General features: G+C 39.6%; 1 protein-coding gene across 1 annotated transcript in view; it reads right to left on the reverse strand.

Moving 5' to 3' along the window:
* Positions 1 to 733: 733 nt before the first annotated feature.
* Positions 734 to 22219, reverse strand: part of LOC121738010 (zinc finger protein 665-like) — a 31718-nt gene continuing 10232 nt past the window's right edge. The window contains exons 9-25 of the mRNA XM_042129805.1: positions 21892 to 21978; positions 20185 to 20276; positions 17885 to 17951; positions 16386 to 16514; positions 14586 to 14667; positions 12865 to 12988; positions 12388 to 12505; positions 11607 to 11744; positions 10765 to 10903; positions 10192 to 10333; positions 8219 to 8359; positions 6928 to 6984; positions 6535 to 6573; positions 3740 to 3791; positions 3207 to 3257; positions 2793 to 2869; positions 734 to 1028 (exon numbers count right to left, since the gene is read on the reverse strand). Coding sequence (XP_041985739.1) covers positions 918 to 1028; positions 2793 to 2869; positions 3207 to 3257; positions 3740 to 3791; positions 6535 to 6573; positions 6928 to 6984; positions 8219 to 8359; positions 10192 to 10333; positions 10765 to 10903; positions 11607 to 11744; positions 12388 to 12505; positions 12865 to 12988; positions 14586 to 14667; positions 16386 to 16514; positions 17885 to 17951; positions 20185 to 20276; positions 21892 to 21978 — 1646 coding nt within the window. The 3' untranslated portion in view covers positions 734 to 917. The remainder of the gene's footprint in view (positions 1029 to 2792; positions 2870 to 3206; positions 3258 to 3739; positions 3792 to 6534; positions 6574 to 6927; positions 6985 to 8218; positions 8360 to 10191; positions 10334 to 10764; positions 10904 to 11606; positions 11745 to 12387; positions 12506 to 12864; positions 12989 to 14585; positions 14668 to 16385; positions 16515 to 17884; positions 17952 to 20184; positions 20277 to 21891; positions 21979 to 22219) is intronic.

Below are 22219 nucleotides of genomic sequence, written 5' to 3' on the forward strand. Positions count from 1 at the left end.
AAGAGTTTGACAGATAATGTATGATTATATGTCAAAACTTTAATTACATTTAAGTAATTAATGTTTCACTCTGAATGCGGCAGTTAGAGTAATAAAATTTCAAATCCTTGAGAACTTAACTACGGGGCAAGACTGACGTGGTGTAGCGACCATGGATATTATGAAAACAAATAATAAGTTTAACATTAAAAAATAGAGCCCTCGTGTGTACTGTGCACATACTTTAGCAGTGGGCATTATAAAATTTACTTCTGCGTAGCTCGCCTGGTTAACCACCGTCATTGAAACCGGTGTTTTAGGTGTTACACTAGCATCTCACAATCCGCACCACCCGAGCACTCCCAAGTGCGTTAGGCAAAAAATCAAACATCGTCCTTCTCCCTTCACACTCACGCCCGTCTTTCATAAGCCAAGTGAAAAAGGACGACGCGGAATCATCGCCAAATTAGTTTTTCCTTAATAACTCGATAAATGTAATACAACATTTTAACAATCCGCCAGGCCAGTCCCTCGGAAATATTATATTGTAGTAGGGTGAACATGACTAGTGATTGGACAGTACTAGTCATTGGACAGAGCACAAAAACAATAATTATATTTATTAAGGTTGCTTTAAAAAGTACCCGTTTTTCTTAAAAAATCAGGCGTTCTATTACTTTAAAAACAGACAGTTTTTAAAACAACCTTAATAAATATTGTGTTTTTATGCTCTGTCCAATTACTAGTACTGTCCAATGCACTAGTCATTTACCCTATCTATGTTTAAAAAATGAAACTTGTTCGCCTGTTCGGAGCATATCTTCAAGTACAAAAATGATTTATAAAATCGTCAATTTTAGGCTTTAGTCGCCTACTGTCTACTGTCACCCACTAACAAGTTCTTCACAATCCGCACCACCCGGGTCCTCCCAAGTGCGTTAACCATCGACAGCCACCCACTTGGTGTTGCCGTCTCTTAGCTGAAGTTGCACCAGCCTCATCACAGGTCTATCCTGTCCCTCCGCAGACACCAGCACGTTGTCAGACAGCTGCGGACAGACAGACAAACAAGTTTATTTTAACATCATATATTTTGGTATGGAGTTACCTGAAAAGACGGGAAAGGACAAAGTGTAGTTTTAAGCTATTGCATCGCTTTTATCGCGGCGACCGAGTCAAGAAAATCCGTAACGAAAATAAACTCCGACGTGTGCGTGCAACTAGACGTAGGTATGCGAATTATAATTGCATAAGTTGATAAAAACATACAACTTTGATAATAGCAACATAGTTGCTGGCCTGTAAAGTCTGTCTGTTACCTTTTTCCGCTTAAACCTCTGAATGACTTTAATAACATTTGTAATATACATAGTTTGAGAGACGGAAAAGAGACATAGAATTGATATATCGAGTCAAAATGTACGGTTCTCGCGCATGAAACGCATTTCCGCGCAAAGGAGTTGCGGACAACGTTTTTTTAAATAAAAAAAATCACCAGATCCTCCGTTTCGCCAAAATTCGTTTATCACGCGGGAACCGTACATTTTTCAGGGATAAATAATATCCAATGTACTTTCCTGTAGCCCTAGCACGGTAACCAGTGGAAATGCGAAGTATAGACAAACTGTGGAGATATGGTGGAGATAAACTTAAGCTGTGTCGTTCCAAACTTTTTTCGTTCCGAAAAATTCAATTAAAATGCCACTTTATGACAGACTATAGTCACAAACTGTGGAGATAAACGTAAGGTGCCGTTCCGATCTTTTTTCGTTCCGAAAAATTCAATTCAAATGCCACTTTATAACAAAATATAGTCCTAATAAAAATTCAAATAACATGTTAATTTATGACATACACTATAGTCTGTCATAAAGTGGCATTTTAATTGAATTTTTGTCGGTCGCGGTTAGCCGCGGTAAAGATCGGAACGGCACCTTAAGTTTATGTCCACAGTTTGTCTATACTTTCGCATTTCTACTTTTCGCCGTGCTAGCACTACTGGGACTCAGAGTATTTCCATATCAAACTCCATTGAATTGGTTTAGCTCTCAAAACGTGAAGCAGACACACTTTCGCATTTATAATAATATTATAAGTGTAACTTACCATAAACACAAATAAAACACAATTTACGTGCACTTTTTCCACTATATTCATTACTTATTATTATAAATTTTAGCTAAAAACACGACCGGTTTCGACATAAGCATTATTTCGAAACCGGTCGTGATTTTAGTGGAAAAAGTACACGTAGAATCGGCATGATGACTATTTTTTTTTCTTATCGGTAATTGAAAGTCACTTAAAAAATAGAAAGATCGCTGAAAGAATGACTCTAACAGCTTAAAAATTCACCAAGATATGACAATTCAAATATCTCATAAAAAGACCTGCCCGAAACGCTCCATACAAAGTACTACGAAAGTATGACGTCAGTCTTTCGTAGTTTGTACGCATCGGGAGAGAACTTTGTTTGACAGGTATATTAAATATTGCGTTTATGAAAGTGGTTTCATAACAAAAGTTGCTTTTAATTGCATAAGTTATCGAATGGTATACAAATATTAAGAAATTTAATTGAAAAAAAAAATCGACTTGAATATCCAACTTTGAAGGCGCATAACAAAAAAAATACAAATGCTATCAAGCTGAAATTTTGGGAACACCTATTTTTTACCGTGATTTCTTTATTTTATTATCAAAATTCGCTAATCTTTAACCTTGTCATCATTCCTATTGTGTTTTATTTGTGTTTAAAATGAATTTCCACCAAGAGCCGACAGTACAATCAATAATTACATTATTTAACTTACCATAGACTGATCCAACTGCTCAACTGAGAAAGTCTGCAGCAATCCCTCGTCAGTTTTCAGTTCTCCGTCAGCATTGTCTGAGAAGTGACAGTGAATATTGAGATTACTGGGCAGAGCGGCATTTTCTAATGAAAAAAAAAAACAAACAAGATTTCAGAGATTTTTGACAAGACTTTTGGTTGCCTGACTCCACCGACCTGAACCGAAACCGAAAAACGCCGTAGAACATCAAAAAATCGCAGAAACTCAGGAACAAGTTATAACATTGTTATTTTTTTCGTATCCAAACCAGTAGTAGAATATATGCAGTTTCAACAAGAGATAGTTTTCAACCAATTTAAGTAATGTACTTTCTATAAAAATGCATAGAAAATGAATGAATAGAGAAAAATACTAAATTTTATGAATACTCACGTATGGCTAACATGGTGGTCGCTCCGTCTTGAGCTATGTTTAGAGTTGTTCCTGTAACATATTATATTACTATTATTAACCCACATTCTACGAATAATAAAAACTAAGGAAACGTAACTCTAATACTATTACCGTTTTAAAGGTTCCTTTCGAACTGTCATGTAACGTCATCATCGGTAATTTAAAATATGTACATTGCTGACGTAATCATGCCGAACTTCGGCCGCGTATTTTCGGCCTAGTGAGACACTTGTTGAAAAACTCTATAATCTAATATAATATAAAATTCTCGTGTCACTCGCTGGCTCGACCGATTTTCGTGAATCTTAGCGAGCATATCGGCTAGGGTTGAGAATCGGACAACATCTACTTTTTATATTGATAAATGCATTTGTTGAATAAATAAATAGTAAATTATTACAATTCGAGACTTATTTAGTCACTTCAATAAAATAATATCCGGGCATAATACTTTATAATATGGCAAAACAATGTTTGCCGGGACAGCTAGTATAATATGATAAATATCTCACCTATAATGTTACTCTCGGTTGTATCAGCCACTTCTTCTGTTGGCTCGGATGTCTGAAAATAAAAAATTAAATTAAATTAACCGTCTACCAAAAAAGGAAGGTTTTTTTGACTGTGGATCTGGCCATTTAGACAAGACTTTTTCGTTTTCGCTTCATTATAGAATCGCCGATCGAAATGTATGGAATTGACATAATCGACGTTGACGTTCGACTGAATGTCAATTCCATACATTTTGATCGGCGATTCTATAAAGAAGCGATAAAGAAAAAATCTTGGCTCACCCCCTGTTATCACAAATGTGAAGAGTGTACGAGGGCTGCTATTTATGTATCCGGAACTGGCCACTTACAAGAACAATATTTAAAAAGTAATTACAACATTTGAAAATAGAACTCTTTGGTTGAAGAATACATTTTGTTTCATGTGACTGTCAATTATTTTTCCATTGTGGCGTCATTTTGAAAATTGCGTGTCTTCATTTGCTATGGATTTAACGCGTGAACATTTTCGTGCAATGATTTACTACGATTTTCGGCGTGGGCTAAATCAACAACAGTGCTTTATTCAACTCACCGCAACTTTTGGAGATGAAGCACCATCAAAAACCACTGTTTATCACTGGTACAGTGAGTTTAATCGTGGGCGGTCTATGCTCACGGATGAAAATAAAGAAGGTCGCCCAAAAACAGCTGTTGTCCCACAAAATATAGATGCTGTGCGGGAACTAATAATGCGTGATCGTCACATTACATATCGCGAGATAGAGGCGTCCTTAGGCATAAGTATGACGAGCATACATAAGATATTACACGAACATTTGGCTGTAAAAAAAATATGTTCGCGTTGGATTCCGCACAACTTGACAATCGATCAAAAACGGGCTCGTGTCGATTGGTGCAAAAAAATGATAAAAAAATACAACAGTGGTACGTCAAAAGCCGTTTATAATATCTACACAGGTGATGAATCTTGGATCTATGCATATGACCCCGAAACTAAACAACAGTCAACGGTGTGGGTGTTCCAAGATGAGCCGAAACCAACAAAAGTTACTCGTGCAAAAAGTACTTTGAAGCAAATGGTCGCCTGTTTTTTTGGAATTAATGGACATGTGGCTACAGTGCCATTAGAGAATCGTAAAACGGTTAATTCTGAATGGTATACGACCATTTGTTTACCAGAAGTCTTTGAAGAAATAAGAAAGGACAACCGACAACGCAGAATCATATTACATCACGACAATGCTAGCTGTCACACCTCAGCTGAAACAACTCAGTTTTTGGAGGGTCAAAAGATCGAATTGACTGGTCATCCGCCGTACAGCCCTGATTTGGCACCTAACGATTTCTTTTTATTTCCATACGCGAAGAACAAATTACGTGGTCAACGTTTTTCGAGCCGCGAAGAGGCTGTTGATGCGTTCAAAATGCACGTTTTGGAGATACCTCAATCAGAATGGAAAAAGTGCTATGAAAATTGGTTCCAGCGTATGCAAAAGTGTGTCGATCATCGCGGCGAATATTTTGAAAAGCAATAAAACCATATTAAATGATATATGTTTGTTTCTTTTTTTAATTCCGGATACATAAATAGCAGCCCTCGTATGTCTGTTTGTCGGTCTGTTACCACTTCACGCCAAAACCACTAAAACGATTTAGCTGAAATGTTATGAACATACTTTTAAGGCGCTCCCCTACGGAGATGCCGTAATTTACCGTATTTAGAGCCTTATAAACCCATAATTTGAAAGCTACAAAATTATTATTCGTGGGAGAGCCATGCTTCGGCACGAATGGGCCGGCTCGACCGGATAAAACCACGTTCTCACAGAAAACCGGCGTGAAACAGCGCTTGCGCTGTGTTTGGCCGAGTGAGTGAGTTTACCGGAGGCCCAATCCCCTACCCTAATCCCTTTCCTACCCTCCCCTATTCCCTTCCCTACCCTCCCCTATTCCCTATTAAAAGGCCGGCAACGCACATGCAGCTCTTCTGATGCTGCGAGTGTCCATGGGCGACGGAAGTTGCTTTCCATCAGGTGACCCGTTTGCTCGTTTGCCCCCTTATTTCATAAAAAAAAAATACAGCAATAATCTTCAGCATATGAACATTCCTTTCCGCGTTATTAAATTTCTATTTTTGTTTATTATAGTCACGATATTAGCTTCCAAAGTAATACCAATTTATTTATTAATATTTTCAGCATCTCCCTAGTGTTTACAAATTACTTTTATTTGAAACACACGACAATAGATAGACAAGTTCATTAGCTACATATTCCCCGTTTGAATTTTTTCAAGTCAACTTTAAACTAAGATAAGTAAAAAAGATTTTTGTGCGATCTCGGCAACGCGTCAAATGTATGGTCAAGATCGTTTTTTTTTTTTTTAATAATAATATCTATGGACGCTTCACACCACGTCAGTCTGGCCCCGTGGTAAGTACCTTAAAGACTTGTGTTACAGGTACCAGACAACGTAAATATATTTAATACTTTTATACTATACATATATTTAAGATTTTTATTATATGATACACATATTTAATACACATCCATGACCCAGGAACTTTTTGAAAACTTTTTGTTCCGTCGGCGGGATTCGAACCCGCGACCCCCGGCTTGAGCTGCCAACGCGCTCACCACTGAGCCACAGAGGTCGTTTGCTCGGGGGATGGCCGTAAGTCAAGGGAAACTGTACGGTTTCCGCGCAACGTGGTTGCGGGCGTTATGTAGGCATCCATAAGAATCATAATCACAATATTTTTAATTATGATAAAAAGTAAAAACACTACTTACCGTTTCTGTTCCTTCTGCGTTCGCGTCGTCTTTAGAATTCTGATATTGAAAACCAATAGGAAAACAATTAAAGACTTTTTAATTATAAACAAGAAATAAATATCTGCATGTTAATATTTCAAATGCGAAAGGTTATGTCAGTCCGTCTTTTACCTCTTTACGTTTAAACGACTGAAGCGATTTTGATGAAATTTACACCAAATATACTTCAAGACGCTTTGAGTGACGAGAAAGAATTTAGGATAGTTTACACAACAGAAATACGTCTAGTTCCTACGACTTTCCTCTCAAAAAAGTAACGTCGTCTAAATCTAGTATGCAATGTAAACGAAATTCGCAAAACCTATCCCATTTGAATTGTACATTTTGCCAGTGTAAACGCTGTATACTCACATCGCTTCGTATCGCTATACGCGGTTGGTTGATCACTATCGACTCTGCCAAGTGCCCCTGAAACATATAAATATTGTTCTATAACATGTGTCATTATAGTGACATAAATACGTTATGTTACATGCGTATAAAGAGACAAGCAAGGATAAAAAAATACATGTGGCAATACCCATACTTCTAGTCGCACGCACACAAACACCGTGCCGAAGTCTGTTGAAGTGAAACGATGTTAGATTTATTTTCGTCACGGAATTTCTTGATTCATTCGCCGCGCCCAAAGCCGATAAAATAAAGTACGCATATAAATCGAGCCTAAAGAAGACATAAAGAAAATGTGTTGGCTAGGGACTGTGTTGTTTCTGAAAATGACAGTTAGTTTTTTTAAGATTGTTCAAAGTTGCTTGGGCGCATGTGTCTCGTGTGCTTTACAATAGTGCTTAGAGTTGAGACACTCGTCTACCATGTTGTCACTGTGCTGTCGCTGTGCTGTCGCCGTGCTGTAAAATAGCTGCTCACCCGCTGGTTCATGTGCGCGTACAGCAGGCTCTTGCGCATGAAGCTGGCGCCGCAGACGAGACACTCGTACGCCGTGCTGTCACTGTACTGTACAAAAGCTGCTCACCCGCTGGTTCATGTGCGCGTACAGCAGGCTCTTGCGCATGAAGCTGGCGCCGCAGACGAGACACTCGTATGCCGTGCTGTCACTGTGCTGTCACTGTGCTGTACAAAATCTGCTCACCCGCTGGTTCATGTGCGCGTACAGCAGGCTCTTGCGCATGAAGCTGGCGCCGCAGACGAGACACTCGTACGCCGTGCTGTCACTGTGCTGTACAAAATCTGCTCACCCGCTGGTTCATGTGCGCGTACAGCAGGCTCTTGCGCATGAAGCTGGCGCCGCAGACGAGACACTCGTACGCCGTGCTGTCACTGTGCTGTACAAAATCTGCTCACCCGCTGGTTCATGTGCGCGTACAGCAGGCTCTTGCGCATGAAGCTGGCGCCGCAGACGAGACACTCGTATGCCGTGCTGTCACTGTACTGTACAAAATCTGCTCACCCGCTGGTTCATGTGCGCGTACAGCAGGCTCTTGCGCATGAAGCTGGCGCCGCAGACGAGACACTCGTACGCCGTGCTGTCACTGTGCTGTCACTGTACTGTACAAAAGCTGCTCACCCGCTGGTTCATGTGCGCGTACAGCAGGCTCTTGCGCATGAAGCTGGCGCCGCAGACGAGACACTCGTACGCCGTGCTGTCACTGTGCTGTCACTGTACTGTACAAAAGCTGCTCACCCGCTGGTTCATGTGCGCGTACAGCAGGCTCTTGCGCATAAAGCTGGCTCCGCAGACGAGACACTCGTACGCCTTGCGGTCGGAGTGCACGAAGCGGTGCATGTTGCGGTTGTCGCGCGAGCTGAAGGATTTGCCGCAGATCTGAAACGATACGAAATATGAGTTATGAGAATAGTGGTGTTTACTATATTATATGTATGGTTTTGGATATATTTTATTGACAGGAGTTAATCTATTTTTCAAAGCTTATGATTGGGTAAATACAAAAACTTAACAGGGGCTTATCTACTCCAATCAGAAGCGATTGTGAGTAGATAAGCCCCTGTTAAGTTTCAGAAACTTGGTAGGAAACAATTAGCAAAGCTGTAAATAAAGGAACAGATTTCTAAATAACAGGTCCTCGTACTTTATACATGAACGACCTTAGTAGATTTTAGCCAAATTTCAATTCTTCAAGAAGGATTTTTGTTCTTCAAACCCAATTACGTTCCCTAATTGCCTGATTTTTTTTATCTCATCTCACAATCTCAAATCTCAATGATAAGGCTTAGCTCCGCTATGACGTATCAACATAATATAATTCTTGTAGTTTTCGGTGCACGCGATAGCAATAGGGTGCAATTAAACCTTCCTGCCAAATTTTGATATATTGACCCTTGTTTAAAAATAAAAATATGTACACGTATTTTTTCTTTTATAATCACTCAGTACTAAAATTAATGAACACGATGCGTCGGTCGCGCGTGACGTGCTCCCGCACTCGCGCCTCCCCCCGCGTTACCCCCGATCATTCCCCGAGTAACCGTTCTGCACCGATTTTAAATGGGATAAAATGTCATTGAAAAAAAAAACACCCAATCTTTTTTGGTTCAATGGACTCTCCTAATGATACCTAAGCCCTGGATAAAATTTGGCAAAAATATAATTCAATCGGAAAGTGTAATAAATAATAATAATAAACATGCTTGGTAAATTTACTAATAAAATTGTTATAATATTATGTGTTTTTTTTTAATAATATACCGATATAAATGCGGTGATATTGCAGCATTTCCTTGAAAATTCACACGAATCTATTATAATCATTATTAATACAATAAAATAGCAAAATTTAAATAATAATTGTAAACGAAAAAAATCAGTTTTAGTTTCAAACTTAACTACAAAACTTGCTCAGAATATTGCATTCTATAAGATACTGGCAACACCTTAGTACAAATGAATATTTTTCTATTTTTGCTAAAAAAAGTGCATTATTTAATAGTATTTGAACAATTTAATACTTACAGATGAAATGTAATATTATCCTTTTGTAGGTTGGAAGTTTGTGACCTATTTTTACACCAAAAAACACTGCAATTCGGCATTTTTACTGGAGCTTATTCTGCGCGTAATGTAACCCGACTAATGGCGGACGACGCGCGGCAACTAGTTTTATATAACGGGTGACCGCCGCTCTTGTAACTTTGGCAGAGGGGTACGCCTATGAGTGACGCCTCCGGGCTGGTTTAATGCTCTAAGGTCATTCAAGTCGGATTTCGGTCCTTCGAGACTGATTATGGTCCTTCGAGCCTGATTTTGGTCTTTCTAGCCAGATTTCGATCCTTCGAGCCAGATTTAGCTCCTTCAAACCCAATGTCGGTACTCACCTCACACTGGAAAGGCTTAGCACCGCTGTGTATCAACATGTGCTTTTTGTAGTGCTCTGGGTACACGAAGGTGCTTGATTGAGACAAGACTACTACTAGACACTACTAGAAGCATTTTAGTGTATAAGCGACATTGGTCCTTCGAGCCGGATTTTGGTCTATCGAGCCAGATTTTGGTCTTACGAGCCGGATTATGGTCCTTCAAGCCCGAATACGGTCCTTCGAGCCGGATTATGGTCCTTCGAGCCAGATTTTGGTCCTTCTAGCCAGATTTCAATTCTTCGAGCCAGATTTAGCTCCTTCAAACCCAATGTCGGTACTCACCTCACACTGGAAAGGCTTAGCGCCGCTGTGTATCAACATGTGCTTCTTGTAGTGTTCTGGGTAGACGAATTTTGCGTCGCAGACGTCGCACGTCAACGGCCGCTCGCCCGTGTGTGATGCTTTGATGTGGTAGTCCAGGAGACTGCGGTAAAAAACATGGTGTAACAAGACAAAGTGATAGTACTGTAGCGTGTGTATATGTTCCTTATATAGAGCTCACTGTGAAAGTAGCAGCGCTGTATTTGTATGATCAAATTTATGACACTGACATTGTGAGTTTTTTTGGGCAAGCGCGCTCATACAAATGAAAGAAAAAAAAAAATACGTGTGGCCCAGGGCACTCCGGGACTGTCGCAGTAAAGCTATTGCATAGTATTTGTTACCAATGCCGCACCGCTGTGTCGGTCGGAGTGGGGGCATGTTAGGTGTTTTTCGTTACGGAATTTCTTGATTCGGTCGCCGCGCTCAAAGCCAGCGATTAAAGCTATGCAATAGCTTAAAAATCTCGACCAAATTAATGATATGCCATCGTTAATTGGTGATATTTAAATTGATAGCATTATAGTGACTTACCGCTTGCGCTTGAATCGCTTGGGGCAGCGGTCGCACGCATATCGCTTGTCGTCCGTGTGCGTCGCGCGCCGATGAGAATAGAGATTGGAGCGTTGCGTGAAGCGAGCGTGGCAGATCTCGCACTCGAACGGCCGCTCGCCTAAAAAATTTCAAAGTATAAATGTATTTATGTAGCTAAATGTTGTTGTACGTTACGTAAGGTTTTGGACAGTACGCAAGAGCTCTCTCTATGTTTTTCGCATCTCACTTTGGCGAAGAAAGCGAAGAAAGTTGTGCGCTTTTATTCGTCGCCAGGCCGGTCCAAATTGTATATTATCGCAAATATATACCGCCTCGCCGGTAATTATTTGCTCGTTTTACGCATAAAAGTTGCTTTTAGGCATCATATTTCCTCATACCCCCTCTATCAGCTTATTGTGCCCACCCCTCTTTAAGAAACTCATTAAAATTTTCCCCTGCTCTATAACAACCTATAATAAGTCCACAACATCTCCGCCTTTATTAAAGCCCATTACATATCTCTCCCCCCTCCGCACATGCTAACGCACTATAGTTCTGCCCTACCTCTTTTTGTCCTCATACCCACTTTTTTAACCTCATACCCCCTCTATAGTGTGTAACAAAAATAAGTGATAATACTTTAGTGTGTGTACGTGTTCCTTGTAGAGAGTTGACTGTGAAAGTAGTAGCACTGAAAGACCAAATTTTTCTGAAAGACTTTCACAGTGAACTCTCTACAAGGAACACGTACACACCCTAAAGTATTATCACTTATTTTTGTTACACACTGTATATGCCATTCTCCCACTTCATCCCCATTATATCACCCCCCCCCCCCTCACCAGTATGTATCCTCTCGTGGTCTCGCAGCTCGGCGCGTCTCGCGAACGCCTTGCCGCACTCGCGACAGGCGAAAGGCTTGCGGCGAGAATGGACGACACCGTGGACTTCAAGATTGTGCTGCGTGCCGAACGCTTTGCCTGAAATACAACAATAATAATAATATCTACGGACGATTTAAAAGTCAGGTCACATCAATAACGATTCGTATGTAAATTACTTTTAAAATTATTTGGTAATGGATGTTTGTCTTACATAATAGTAGTACTATATTCGTTTATAAATTCAAAGTTTTTTTTGTTATTAGTTCATGCTTAAACTGATGAGACAAGCAACTACATACATCTTAAAGACAGTGGCGGGATATTAGTATAAAAAAAATTAGATGAATAGAATTCAGGTCTAATTCAGATAGGAAAAGGTAGGGTATCAACTGCAGATATTGAGCGTATGATGTATTCTCATAAACGTGGACACTCAGCCAAATTGTCATCCTCAAAACATGGGTGACTCGACGCAAGCTCACTAAGGCCCGTATAAATAGTCAGTACTCGAGATGCATCTTGGTCTCAAGACACGGTTCAGGCTCTATGATTGGTTGGCTGTCAAAATTTGGACCAATCACAGAGCCGAACCGCGTCTTGAGACCGGGTCGCATCTTAAGTACTGACTATTTATACCAGCCTTATAGTATAAAGATATTTTTTCGAGTGAGTTAATATTATTTTCCGTAGTTGCTTTTACTATGCAGGTTTTAGTAAGTTTCAGTTTGTTGTATCTCACCACAAATCTTGCATAAAAAGTCCTTAATCCCGGAGTGAGTTTTCTCGTGCTGCGACAGGTTCTGTTGTGAGAAGAACGACTTCTCGCACTGGTTACATTTGAATGGACGGGGGCGGTTCTGAAATTGATTACAAAATAAATAAGCAAGCTTTTCAGTATCCAATATACAAGTTATTACAAAAGTAAGTGATAATAATTTAGGGTGTGTATGTTGTGTCCCTTATATCGAGTTCATCCTCCAAGGTGACGTCATAATCGAGTAGCACTTTGTATGGAGCGTTTCGGTCAGGTGTATTTTATGAGATGTTTGAATTGTCATATCTTGGTGAATTTTTAAGCTATCAGAGTCATTCTTTCACCGATGTTTTTATTTTTTAAGGGTCTTTCAATAACCAATAAAAATAGTAATCATGCCTATTATACGACGTTGTTACGTCAAAATGTACGGTGGGCGACTGGCACTCATCAATGACTCACCGTGTGCGTCTTGCAGTGCGCCTGGTAGGTATACTTGTTGGCGAAGTCCTTGCCGCACTCCCCGCAGACGTAGGGCCGCGCCCCCGCGTGCGTGTTGAGGTGCTCCGCCAGTAGGACTCGCGATCTGTGTGTATACAGTTTGGTTGAAAATACAGAAAATGTATAGAACATAAGATTTGCTAACATCAAAACATAATTATTATAAAAGACTTGCTGTCCCGGCAAACATTGTTTTGCCATAAAATTATTTTCCCTGTTTTCCTGCTTTTCTCTTGAAGTTTTTTCTGATTTTTTTTCTATAGACCTCACGGAGCCCGAGACCTTTCCAACGAATGCAAAACCGTGGAAATCGGTTCGTGCATTCTCGAGTTATAGCGTCAGGAAGGAAAACGCGACTTATTTTTATATATTAGATAATATATTAGATTTCATCATCATCATATCAGCCTATATTCGTCCACTGCTGGGCCTCTCAATGAACACCAAGATGACCGATCTCCTGCTACTCGCATCCAACAATAAAAGATTTACTAATATCAAAATATACTATTTTTGTTATTTACTAGCACAGACATAGATCAAGATAGATACTGCATGTCGTGCCACTTTTTTACCTACTGTGACGTGCCGATGATAAGAAACGTGTCCATTATCAAGGCCAACATTTCTATTTTAATTTCTACGGCTCAATACGGCACTTTTATATAGCAGACTTAAGAAACGACTTTCGAAAGACGAGCATTGCTCGTCGTTTGGGAGCGCGATATAAAATAATAAATAAATAAATAAAAACACAAATATGGCACGCGAAGTACATACACATGCGGTATCTATCTTGATTTGTGTCTGTGGTTATACTAGACAGAAAAGTAAAATACTTAACAATAAAATCTCTGATTTATTTTAACAAATACGTGTGACACTCGCGGACTGCCACGGTAAACCTTTTGTATACTACTTTTTATCAACTTATGCAATTATAATTTGCATACCGTGCCGAAGTCTGGCAACGGTGTTAGGTTTATTTTCGTAACTGAATTTCTTGATTCGGTCACCTCGCTCAAAGCCCACGATAAAAGCTATGCAATAGCTCAATCATTATAAAACAACAAAATAAAACTTCACTGGTCGCTTTCTCACGCCGATTATAATTATATTCTAATTCGAGAGAAAGAGACAAGTAGCATATCCAATTAAGGTTGGGTTGCACCAACTAACTTTAACAATAACTTTAACTACAATGCAAAATATCAAATGTCTTTGGTTAAAGTTAAAAATGGACGCCATCAAGACGCCATATTTAACCATAACCATAGAGCTCGACAAGGTTTTACATGCACGTGGCGAAAAAAGGAACTAACGCTGTCATCATACAAAAACGCCACTTTTGACGGTTCTCCTTTACCAGCAGCGCTCCCGCCCACGTTCATTTACAACCTTGTTGGATAAGCTGTCATCTGTCAATTTCTCCGGTCAAAGTTAAAGCTAAATTAAGCCTTAGGTTGGGTTGCACCAGAGGCGTGGTTATAGTTAAATATGGCGTCCAAACACCCCATATTCTCATACGACATCTGTCAATTTTTCCGGTTATAGTTAAGGTTAAAGTCAAAATTAGTTGGTGCAACCCAGTCTTAACTATAACCATAACCTTAACTTTAACCACGCCTCTGGTGAAACCCAACCTTAGTGTCTTTAGAATGACATAACATAATAACACTTACGAGAATTTCCTGTGGCACTCGTTACACTCATAATACATTTTTCCCTTCTCGAGCAAAGCGCTGTCGCCCGTACTGTGACTGCCTGAAAACACGCAATATTATACTTACTAAATAGTAAATACTAATTAAAAAAAACTTGAGAGGTGTCAAGGGACACCCGAATGGAACGAAGTTATTTCTTATGTTAAAAAAACCTGTATAAGTATATACACTCAAGAAAATACGCCATCTAGTTGACGCACAGGAATACTTACTATAACGCCCTCTACCCATAACATGCAGGTACTAATAAAAAAGTGTCGAGGTCAAATATCGTTCTGTCTAGCCTTCAGATTTACGCCGAACGCGCGATAACGAGCTTCGTTCTGTCTGTCTGGCACATTGGATAAGTCATAATATGACAGATAAAGACAGCAAACCAGGAATGCAAAACAAATGTCTTTATTAGTAAGGGGGTAGATCTTACGATGCAGTTGATTTGACTAGCCAATTTGACGTTTAGCTCTAGGGCAATTAAAAAACTTCTATTAAAATATTTTTTTTGACTGCGCTGAAATCACCAAAAGTACTGAAGGTGGGAGGCAATATTATTTTTATTCTCAAGTATATAGTCTGTCAAGAAAGTGAAGAAATTAAAAGTGGCAACATCGTAGTGTCATCCCTTTCAAATGAATCTAAGAAAAAAGGGATGACACTACGACGTTGCCACTTTTTAATTTCTTCACTTTTTTGACAGACTATAGGTCACGTAAAACTTTAAGGGCGGTACTGGTAGATCGCGATAAAACAGTGGAATTTCATTCATTAGCAGCTATTACACTCGAGCGACCTTCAACTTGTACACAACCTATATATACAGGGTGCAATTAAACCTTCCTGCCAAATTTTGATTATAATTATAATTAAAATTATTGTTACGAAAACATTTTGAACATTGTCAGATGCATAAAACGGAACCTATGTCAATAGAGATTGACACTGTTGAATCGAAATCAAATCGATAAAAAAGGGCGGCCATCTTAAATCGCCGGCACCACTGAAATGTGAGTACGAAATCGATAATTTCGATTGCAATTCCTTTACGAAGTGATTCGATATTTTTAAATTATCGATTAATTTTTATTAGGTAACTTCCCTACTATTGTCAATTATAATGTGTCACGCATATCATCATAAAACGCACAAACTATAATGGACACGATGCGTCAGCCGCGCGTGACGTGCCCCCGCGCCCGCGCCTCCCCCCGCTCATTCACCCGCGCCGCGAGTGACCGTTCTGCAACGATTTTAAATGGGATAAAATATGTCATTGGAAAAAAATAACACCCAACTTTATTTGGTTAAATGGACTCTCCTAATGATACCTAAGCCCTGGAAAAAATTTGGCAGGAAGGTTTAATTGCACCCTGTATGTCCATGGTTACTACTACTTCTGTCTTATACAATAATACTAATACTCCCCCCACCGGTTGCGGTGACGGTGGCCAGTTTCATTGAAACCAGGCCAGCTATGCAGGAGTAGTTTTATAGTGCCCAAGTGTGTGCGAAGTACACAAGAGCACTCTCTCTTCCTTTCACTCTCATAACCCAGTGGGACGGGAGACCGACACGACCGGCGAGAGATCAGGCGCAGGACCGACATTTTTACATGCCCATCCGACGCATGGATCATCTTACTTGTCAGACAATCAGGTGATCAGCCTGCATTGTCCTAACCAAACTTGGAAATAACATGTTTCAACGCGGGTTTCGAACCCACTATACCACTATACCACGGTGTCTTAATATACAATTACTTACTCAAATGCTTCGCATACTCCGACTTCCGTCGTATAATCTTCCCGCACACGGTGCATATGTAGAGACGCGCGTCGTGTATCGTCTTGAGATGTGACATCATAGATGAGGCGTCCCCCTCGAATACTTTGTCTGAAATTATATACTTATTTACTTCTTCATCTCTTCACTTACTTACCGTAGGTGTAGACCAGGGTTTCTCAAACTTTCGGCTCCACGAACCCATATTAATATTTCCAGGTGACAGCGAACCCCTAACTAAGTAATGAAATCCCCCCCATAAAAACATGAAGAAAACTGTTGAAGAAAACAAGGTATTTATTTGAATAAAGGGTAACATATTATTATAAAGTTCCAAAAGAGTGCCTTGCGTTACGGAGTGCCTTAAGTTAGCCACCATTACGGAAATCTTGTCGCGAACCCCCTGCCCTCGAATGACGAACCCCTAGGGGTTCGCGTGCCCCACTTTGAGACACCCTGGTGTAGACTGTAGACACAGTGAGTACCGGATACAGAGTAAATTTGGCTACAAGCTATGTTAGAATGAGTTCAGTCAAACCTGTAGAGCCTTTTATACTTAAAAATTCCTAAGTATAAAGGCTGCACACAAAAAATGTAATTTAAGATAATGCTAAATCAGTGACTACTTTGCCTGGCACCACGGTGTGCCATTTTCCACACAAAATCGACAGGATAAAAATGTATCTTGAGACAAAAATGCAACAGGCGTTTAACACTATCTGTGTTTTTTTTTAAATTAAATAAGGGGGCAAACGAGCAAACGGGTCACCTGATGGTAAGCAACTTCCGTCGCCCATGGACACTCGCAACATCAGAAGTGCTGCAAGTGCGTTGCTGGCCATTTAAGAGGGAATACGCTCTTTTCTTGAAGGTTTGCAGGTCGTATAGGTCCGGAAATACTGCTGGTGACAGTTCGTTCCAGAGTTTAACAGTGCGCGGCAGAAAGTTACGCGAAAAACGCACTGTGGTTCGTGTTCTACATCTGACGTTAAAAATAAATAAATAAACTTGAGAGGTGTCAAGGGACACCCGAATGGAACGAAGTTATTTCTTATGTTCAAAAAACCTGTATACATAATTACATATTATACACTCCAAAGTCCAAACAATTAAAAAAATGCCATCTATTGACGCCCAGGAATACTAACAACGCGTCGCTGTTTATTCTCAAAAAACGCCATCTAGTTGACGCACAGGAATATTATCAACGCCCTCTGCCCCTACCATGCAGGTACTAATAAAAAAGTGTCGAGCTTAAATATCGTTCTGTCTAGCCTCCTTTACGCCGAACGTAGATAAATACCTGTTCTCAGGCCTAACAAATGTAACATTGCTATCGCAAGATATATATCATTCTATCCTGTGTCTGAACTCTGAACTGACCCTGATCAGCCCTACAAAGTAAATACATTCTGTCTCGTTTCTATCAGGCCATACGTTATACCTCTCTCTCTCTAATATAACCTCTCTATATAACTCACCAGCACTCATGTACCGCTCGCAGAATTTACACCTGTACAGACCCTCAGCTTTCTTCTCCACCTGAAACTGTAAGATAGAGAGTTATAGAACCAATTATTTTCGCTTTAACGAATAAAATGACCTTCGCGATACACACATTTGGTGGTCAGTGAAAAAACTGCTTAACTAAAATAAAACAAACAACAAAAAAAAAAAAAGGCATCATTAGGCAGTGCATTGCATAATGCCGAAAAGGATACCCACTCAGGTGTATTACCACGGCGCAGAACACTGCACCGCGGTACCTGATCTTCCGTGGTTCCTATATATTACGCCTGACGCACGACAGATTCAACATAAATAATAATAATAATATACAAAGAAAAATGTATTATACAAAGATATAGTCTGTCAAAAAAGTGAAGAAATTAAAACGTGGCAACATCGTAGTGTCATCCCTTAGGAAAAAGGGATGACACTACGATGTTGCCACTTTTTAATTTCTTCACTTTTTGACAGACTATAATTACGGAAATTTTTAGGTCATGTCACCAAGAGGGGCATAAACTCTTAACATTTCCACCTCATTTAGGTAGAAATTGTAAAAGCATACACCTAAGAACATCATTGTATTAATTTCTTGGAAATTAAGGATATGAATATGAATTACAAAGGTATTTATTTACATACAAATGAGAAGTGGCCATTTTTGTAGCTAATTATCACTCTTGTGTTTGGAGTGAAATTGGTGTAGGCTATTGCCATTAAATCCTGGAGATATTCAGCAGTAAGTCAATACCGAAATTTATTCGTTCATCTTCGAAAATATTTGGTCCGCACACAATGGGTCGGCGCGGCGGTCCGGATGCGGACCGCGGTGAGCCATTTGTTGCATAAATGTGGTATAAAAGGTCTAACAATATTATGGGTACATACATGGATCCGACCTTGTCTCGTAAGTGGCGTGCAAAATAATTACAAATTGTTTAAGGCATTAACATAATTATTATTATAAAGTACTAAATACTAGAGTTATGTTATATTCTATACACTATACATATTTTATGTTATACTAGCTAAACCGGCAAACGTTGTTTTGCCGTATACATTATTTAAAAAGTAGATAAAAACCTATTCTAATTCTCTAAAATATGTACTATGTATCAGAGAAGTTGGACTCTAGGCAGATGGGGGACCTACGTAGTTTGGTCGCGTTACGTCAAACCCAGCCGACAGATCACAATATAATATTTATGAAAATTTTGCTTTTAAAACGTTAAAAAAATATAAAAGAAGGGCCACAGCTGCAAGGTTAATATTTTATAAAATATTGTTTTTTTACAAAGATTTAGAAATTAAATGTAACTTGAAACGGAACGGATTTCAAAGAATCAATCAGCGTTCAGTGACGTCACACATGCTATCCCCGCATTTCATTTAGCGTTAAAAACGATCGAAATGCCTCCATTTTCAGCGTTTTGATAGTTTTTAACGCTAAATGTAACGCGGGGCGTGACAACTTTTTAGGGGTACGATAAGGTGGGGCCAGTAAGTCAATAATAATTGTCAAACAGTAGTGACGTCATACAGACTATAGATCCGTTTTGGCGGCAAAATTAAAATCAATGACAATTTTAAACCGCATTTTTTGCAGTAAACTCCAATGTTTAAATTTTTTTAATAAACTTGTGGTCTATTCTACATGGACTTCTTTAAAAATAAACACAAAAATAAAAATATCGCATCTTCCCTATTAACATTGCATTGACATGATCCGAGTTCCGACCAAATGACGTGGGTCTGTCAATTGCCTAGGAATCAATTTCCTCGATGGTACATTATAGTGGTAATTTGAGGTAACATAGTAGTTTTTTCTATGGACGATTTTCTGTCGCAAATTTTTAAATTATTCGTATAGCTTAATCACTGCATAACTTCTATATTTCCTAGGGGGTTTATCACAGACATAGATCATGATAGATACCGCATGTGTATGTACTTGGCGTGCCATATCGCGCTCCCAAACGACGAGCAATGCTCGTCTTTCGAAAGTCTGTTCTTTAGTCTGCTATCGGAATCGGATGTCAATCGGAATTTCAAAAATGTCTAAATGCCTAAAAGTGCCTTATTGAGCTGTAGAAATTCAAATAGAAACGTTGGCCTAGATAATGGGCACCTTTCTTATCATCGGTACGTCACAGTAGCTATAAAAAAGTGGAATGCTCGTTTTCATACAAATGGAGCGACATGCTGTATCTATCTTGATCTATGTCTGTGGGGTTTATCCCACATGTGCATCACCAGAGGACTATCAACGCACCGGTATATCCGCGCCCTCGTCGCTGTCGTCTTTGCTCTCCACAGACTCAACTCTGTACATCTCACCAGATTCCACCTTGATGAACGCACCGCCTGAAAATACCAACAAAATATGTATTATACTTCGGGTCTTTACCAAAGACGATTACATTATTTACTTGCAGCAGTACATGAGTAGGTGCCATCCTATCACACATTTAGAGTAAGTAACTATCTAAAAAGAGAAAACAACATACCTGTCTGTCCCACCACTCTTGCGCCACCCGGTCGTGGGGGGTGGCGTGACAACTCATTATTTTAGAGACGTGAGATTTTGTGTTGTTATTGACCATTTTATTTTTAAGATTAAAGTGGGTCTGGGTGGGATGGGACGATGTAATCGTCTTCGGTTAAGACCCTCGCATAATTGGAATCAAACTTCACAAGGTAAGTTCGTTTGATTCTTAATTATATGCCACATACAGACACGTTAATTTACTTGTTTTTCGGGGGTTAAAAATCCCAACAGGAACCGTGCATTGTACCGAAATAATAATTTGCCTATATCCGACATCCGTCAGTTCTATCTATCTGCGCCAAATTTCATTAACATTGGTCCAGTCGATCAGCCAATATGGCATGACAAAGGTATTTTGAATGTAATATAATTTATTAAAAAAATGTATAAAATTTTGAGTTTTAGTATCTAAGACTTAAACAGTATTTGTATGAAAATAAATCGTACAGTAACTATCATTAACTATCAAGGCCGGCAACGCACCTACAGCTCTTCTAATGTTGCGAGTATCCATGAGCGACCGTAGTTTGCTTTCCATCAGGTGACCCGTTTGCTCGTTAGCGTTTATTTCATTAAAAAAGTATTACAGCATAGCGACAGTACCCATAAAATTAATATACCTAGCGGAATAGAGAAACAAAGGCCTGAGCAAGAGAGATGTCACTATCAGTAACACTGCGTGGTAAAAAGAGACATGTGATAACAGCAGCACTCTTTTTTTGACGTCCAGTCGGCACGTGCCGCACGTTGACAATTTAATCTCATAGAAATCATGTTCAATCATGCTTGTGTAAGTGTATACGTACACATATTTTTACACACAGATGAAAACCAATTTCGGTTTCGTTTGACAGCTCGAGATTGTTGCTTTATTGACTTTATAATCTTTGTATATTTACTTTATGACTGTACCATAAGTGTGAAGTGTCACTACAGTGACAGTACTACAAGTGTCACTACAGTGACAGTACCTTTCTCCCGCGCTGCCGCTATGATTGCGTGAGCTGTAACACTACAGTAGGAGCACTGACCTCCATTATACAAGTACGCTGGACTTACGATACCCTTTGAAATGACTGCTGGTTTTTGTGCCTATTTGAAGCGGAATCAGCGCCCCCAATGCGAGGGAAGAGAACTAAATCTGACGTAAAAATGACGTTTGAAAGTCGCCATATTGGCGCTGATAGCAGTAGTGGGAGTACTTGGAACTAATACTAGTTTTTTACAACCAATAGCGATTAAGCGGCCATTTGCAAGTTACGTCAGATTTAGTTCTCTTCCCCCGCATTGGGGGCGCTGATTCCGCTTCAAATAGGCACATAAAGCAGGTGAGTATAATAAGTCCAGCGTACTTGTATAATGGAGGTCAGTGAGTAGGTGTCACTACAGTGACAGTACAGTAAGTGTCACAATAGTGACAGACGACAGTACCTTTTTCCTGAGCTGCCGCTATGATTGCGTTAGCCGTCTCTTCATCGCCAGACACCTGCAGCTCGATCTGTGACTCATCGTTTGAATCTGAAATATTATTTAAAGATAAGAAAGGGGTGTGAACCTTTGTGGCATAGGCCATCTTAATTTTTTTTTCAAAATTTCCGAGCACGATAAAATTGGTATATTTGGATAGAGTACACTTATACAAACAAAAAATGTTATTTAACATGGTACCCTAAAGTGTCACGTTTCCGAGATATCTGGAAGTAAAGATCGCCATTTGTGTCCTTTGGACTTCACTTTTATCGTGCTCGGAAACTTTGAA

The sequence above is a fragment of the Aricia agestis genome, chromosome 22 (assembly GCF_905147365.1).
Source record: "Aricia agestis chromosome 22, ilAriAges1.1, whole genome shotgun sequence".
NCBI lineage: Eukaryota > Metazoa > Arthropoda > Insecta > Lepidoptera > Lycaenidae > Aricia > Aricia agestis.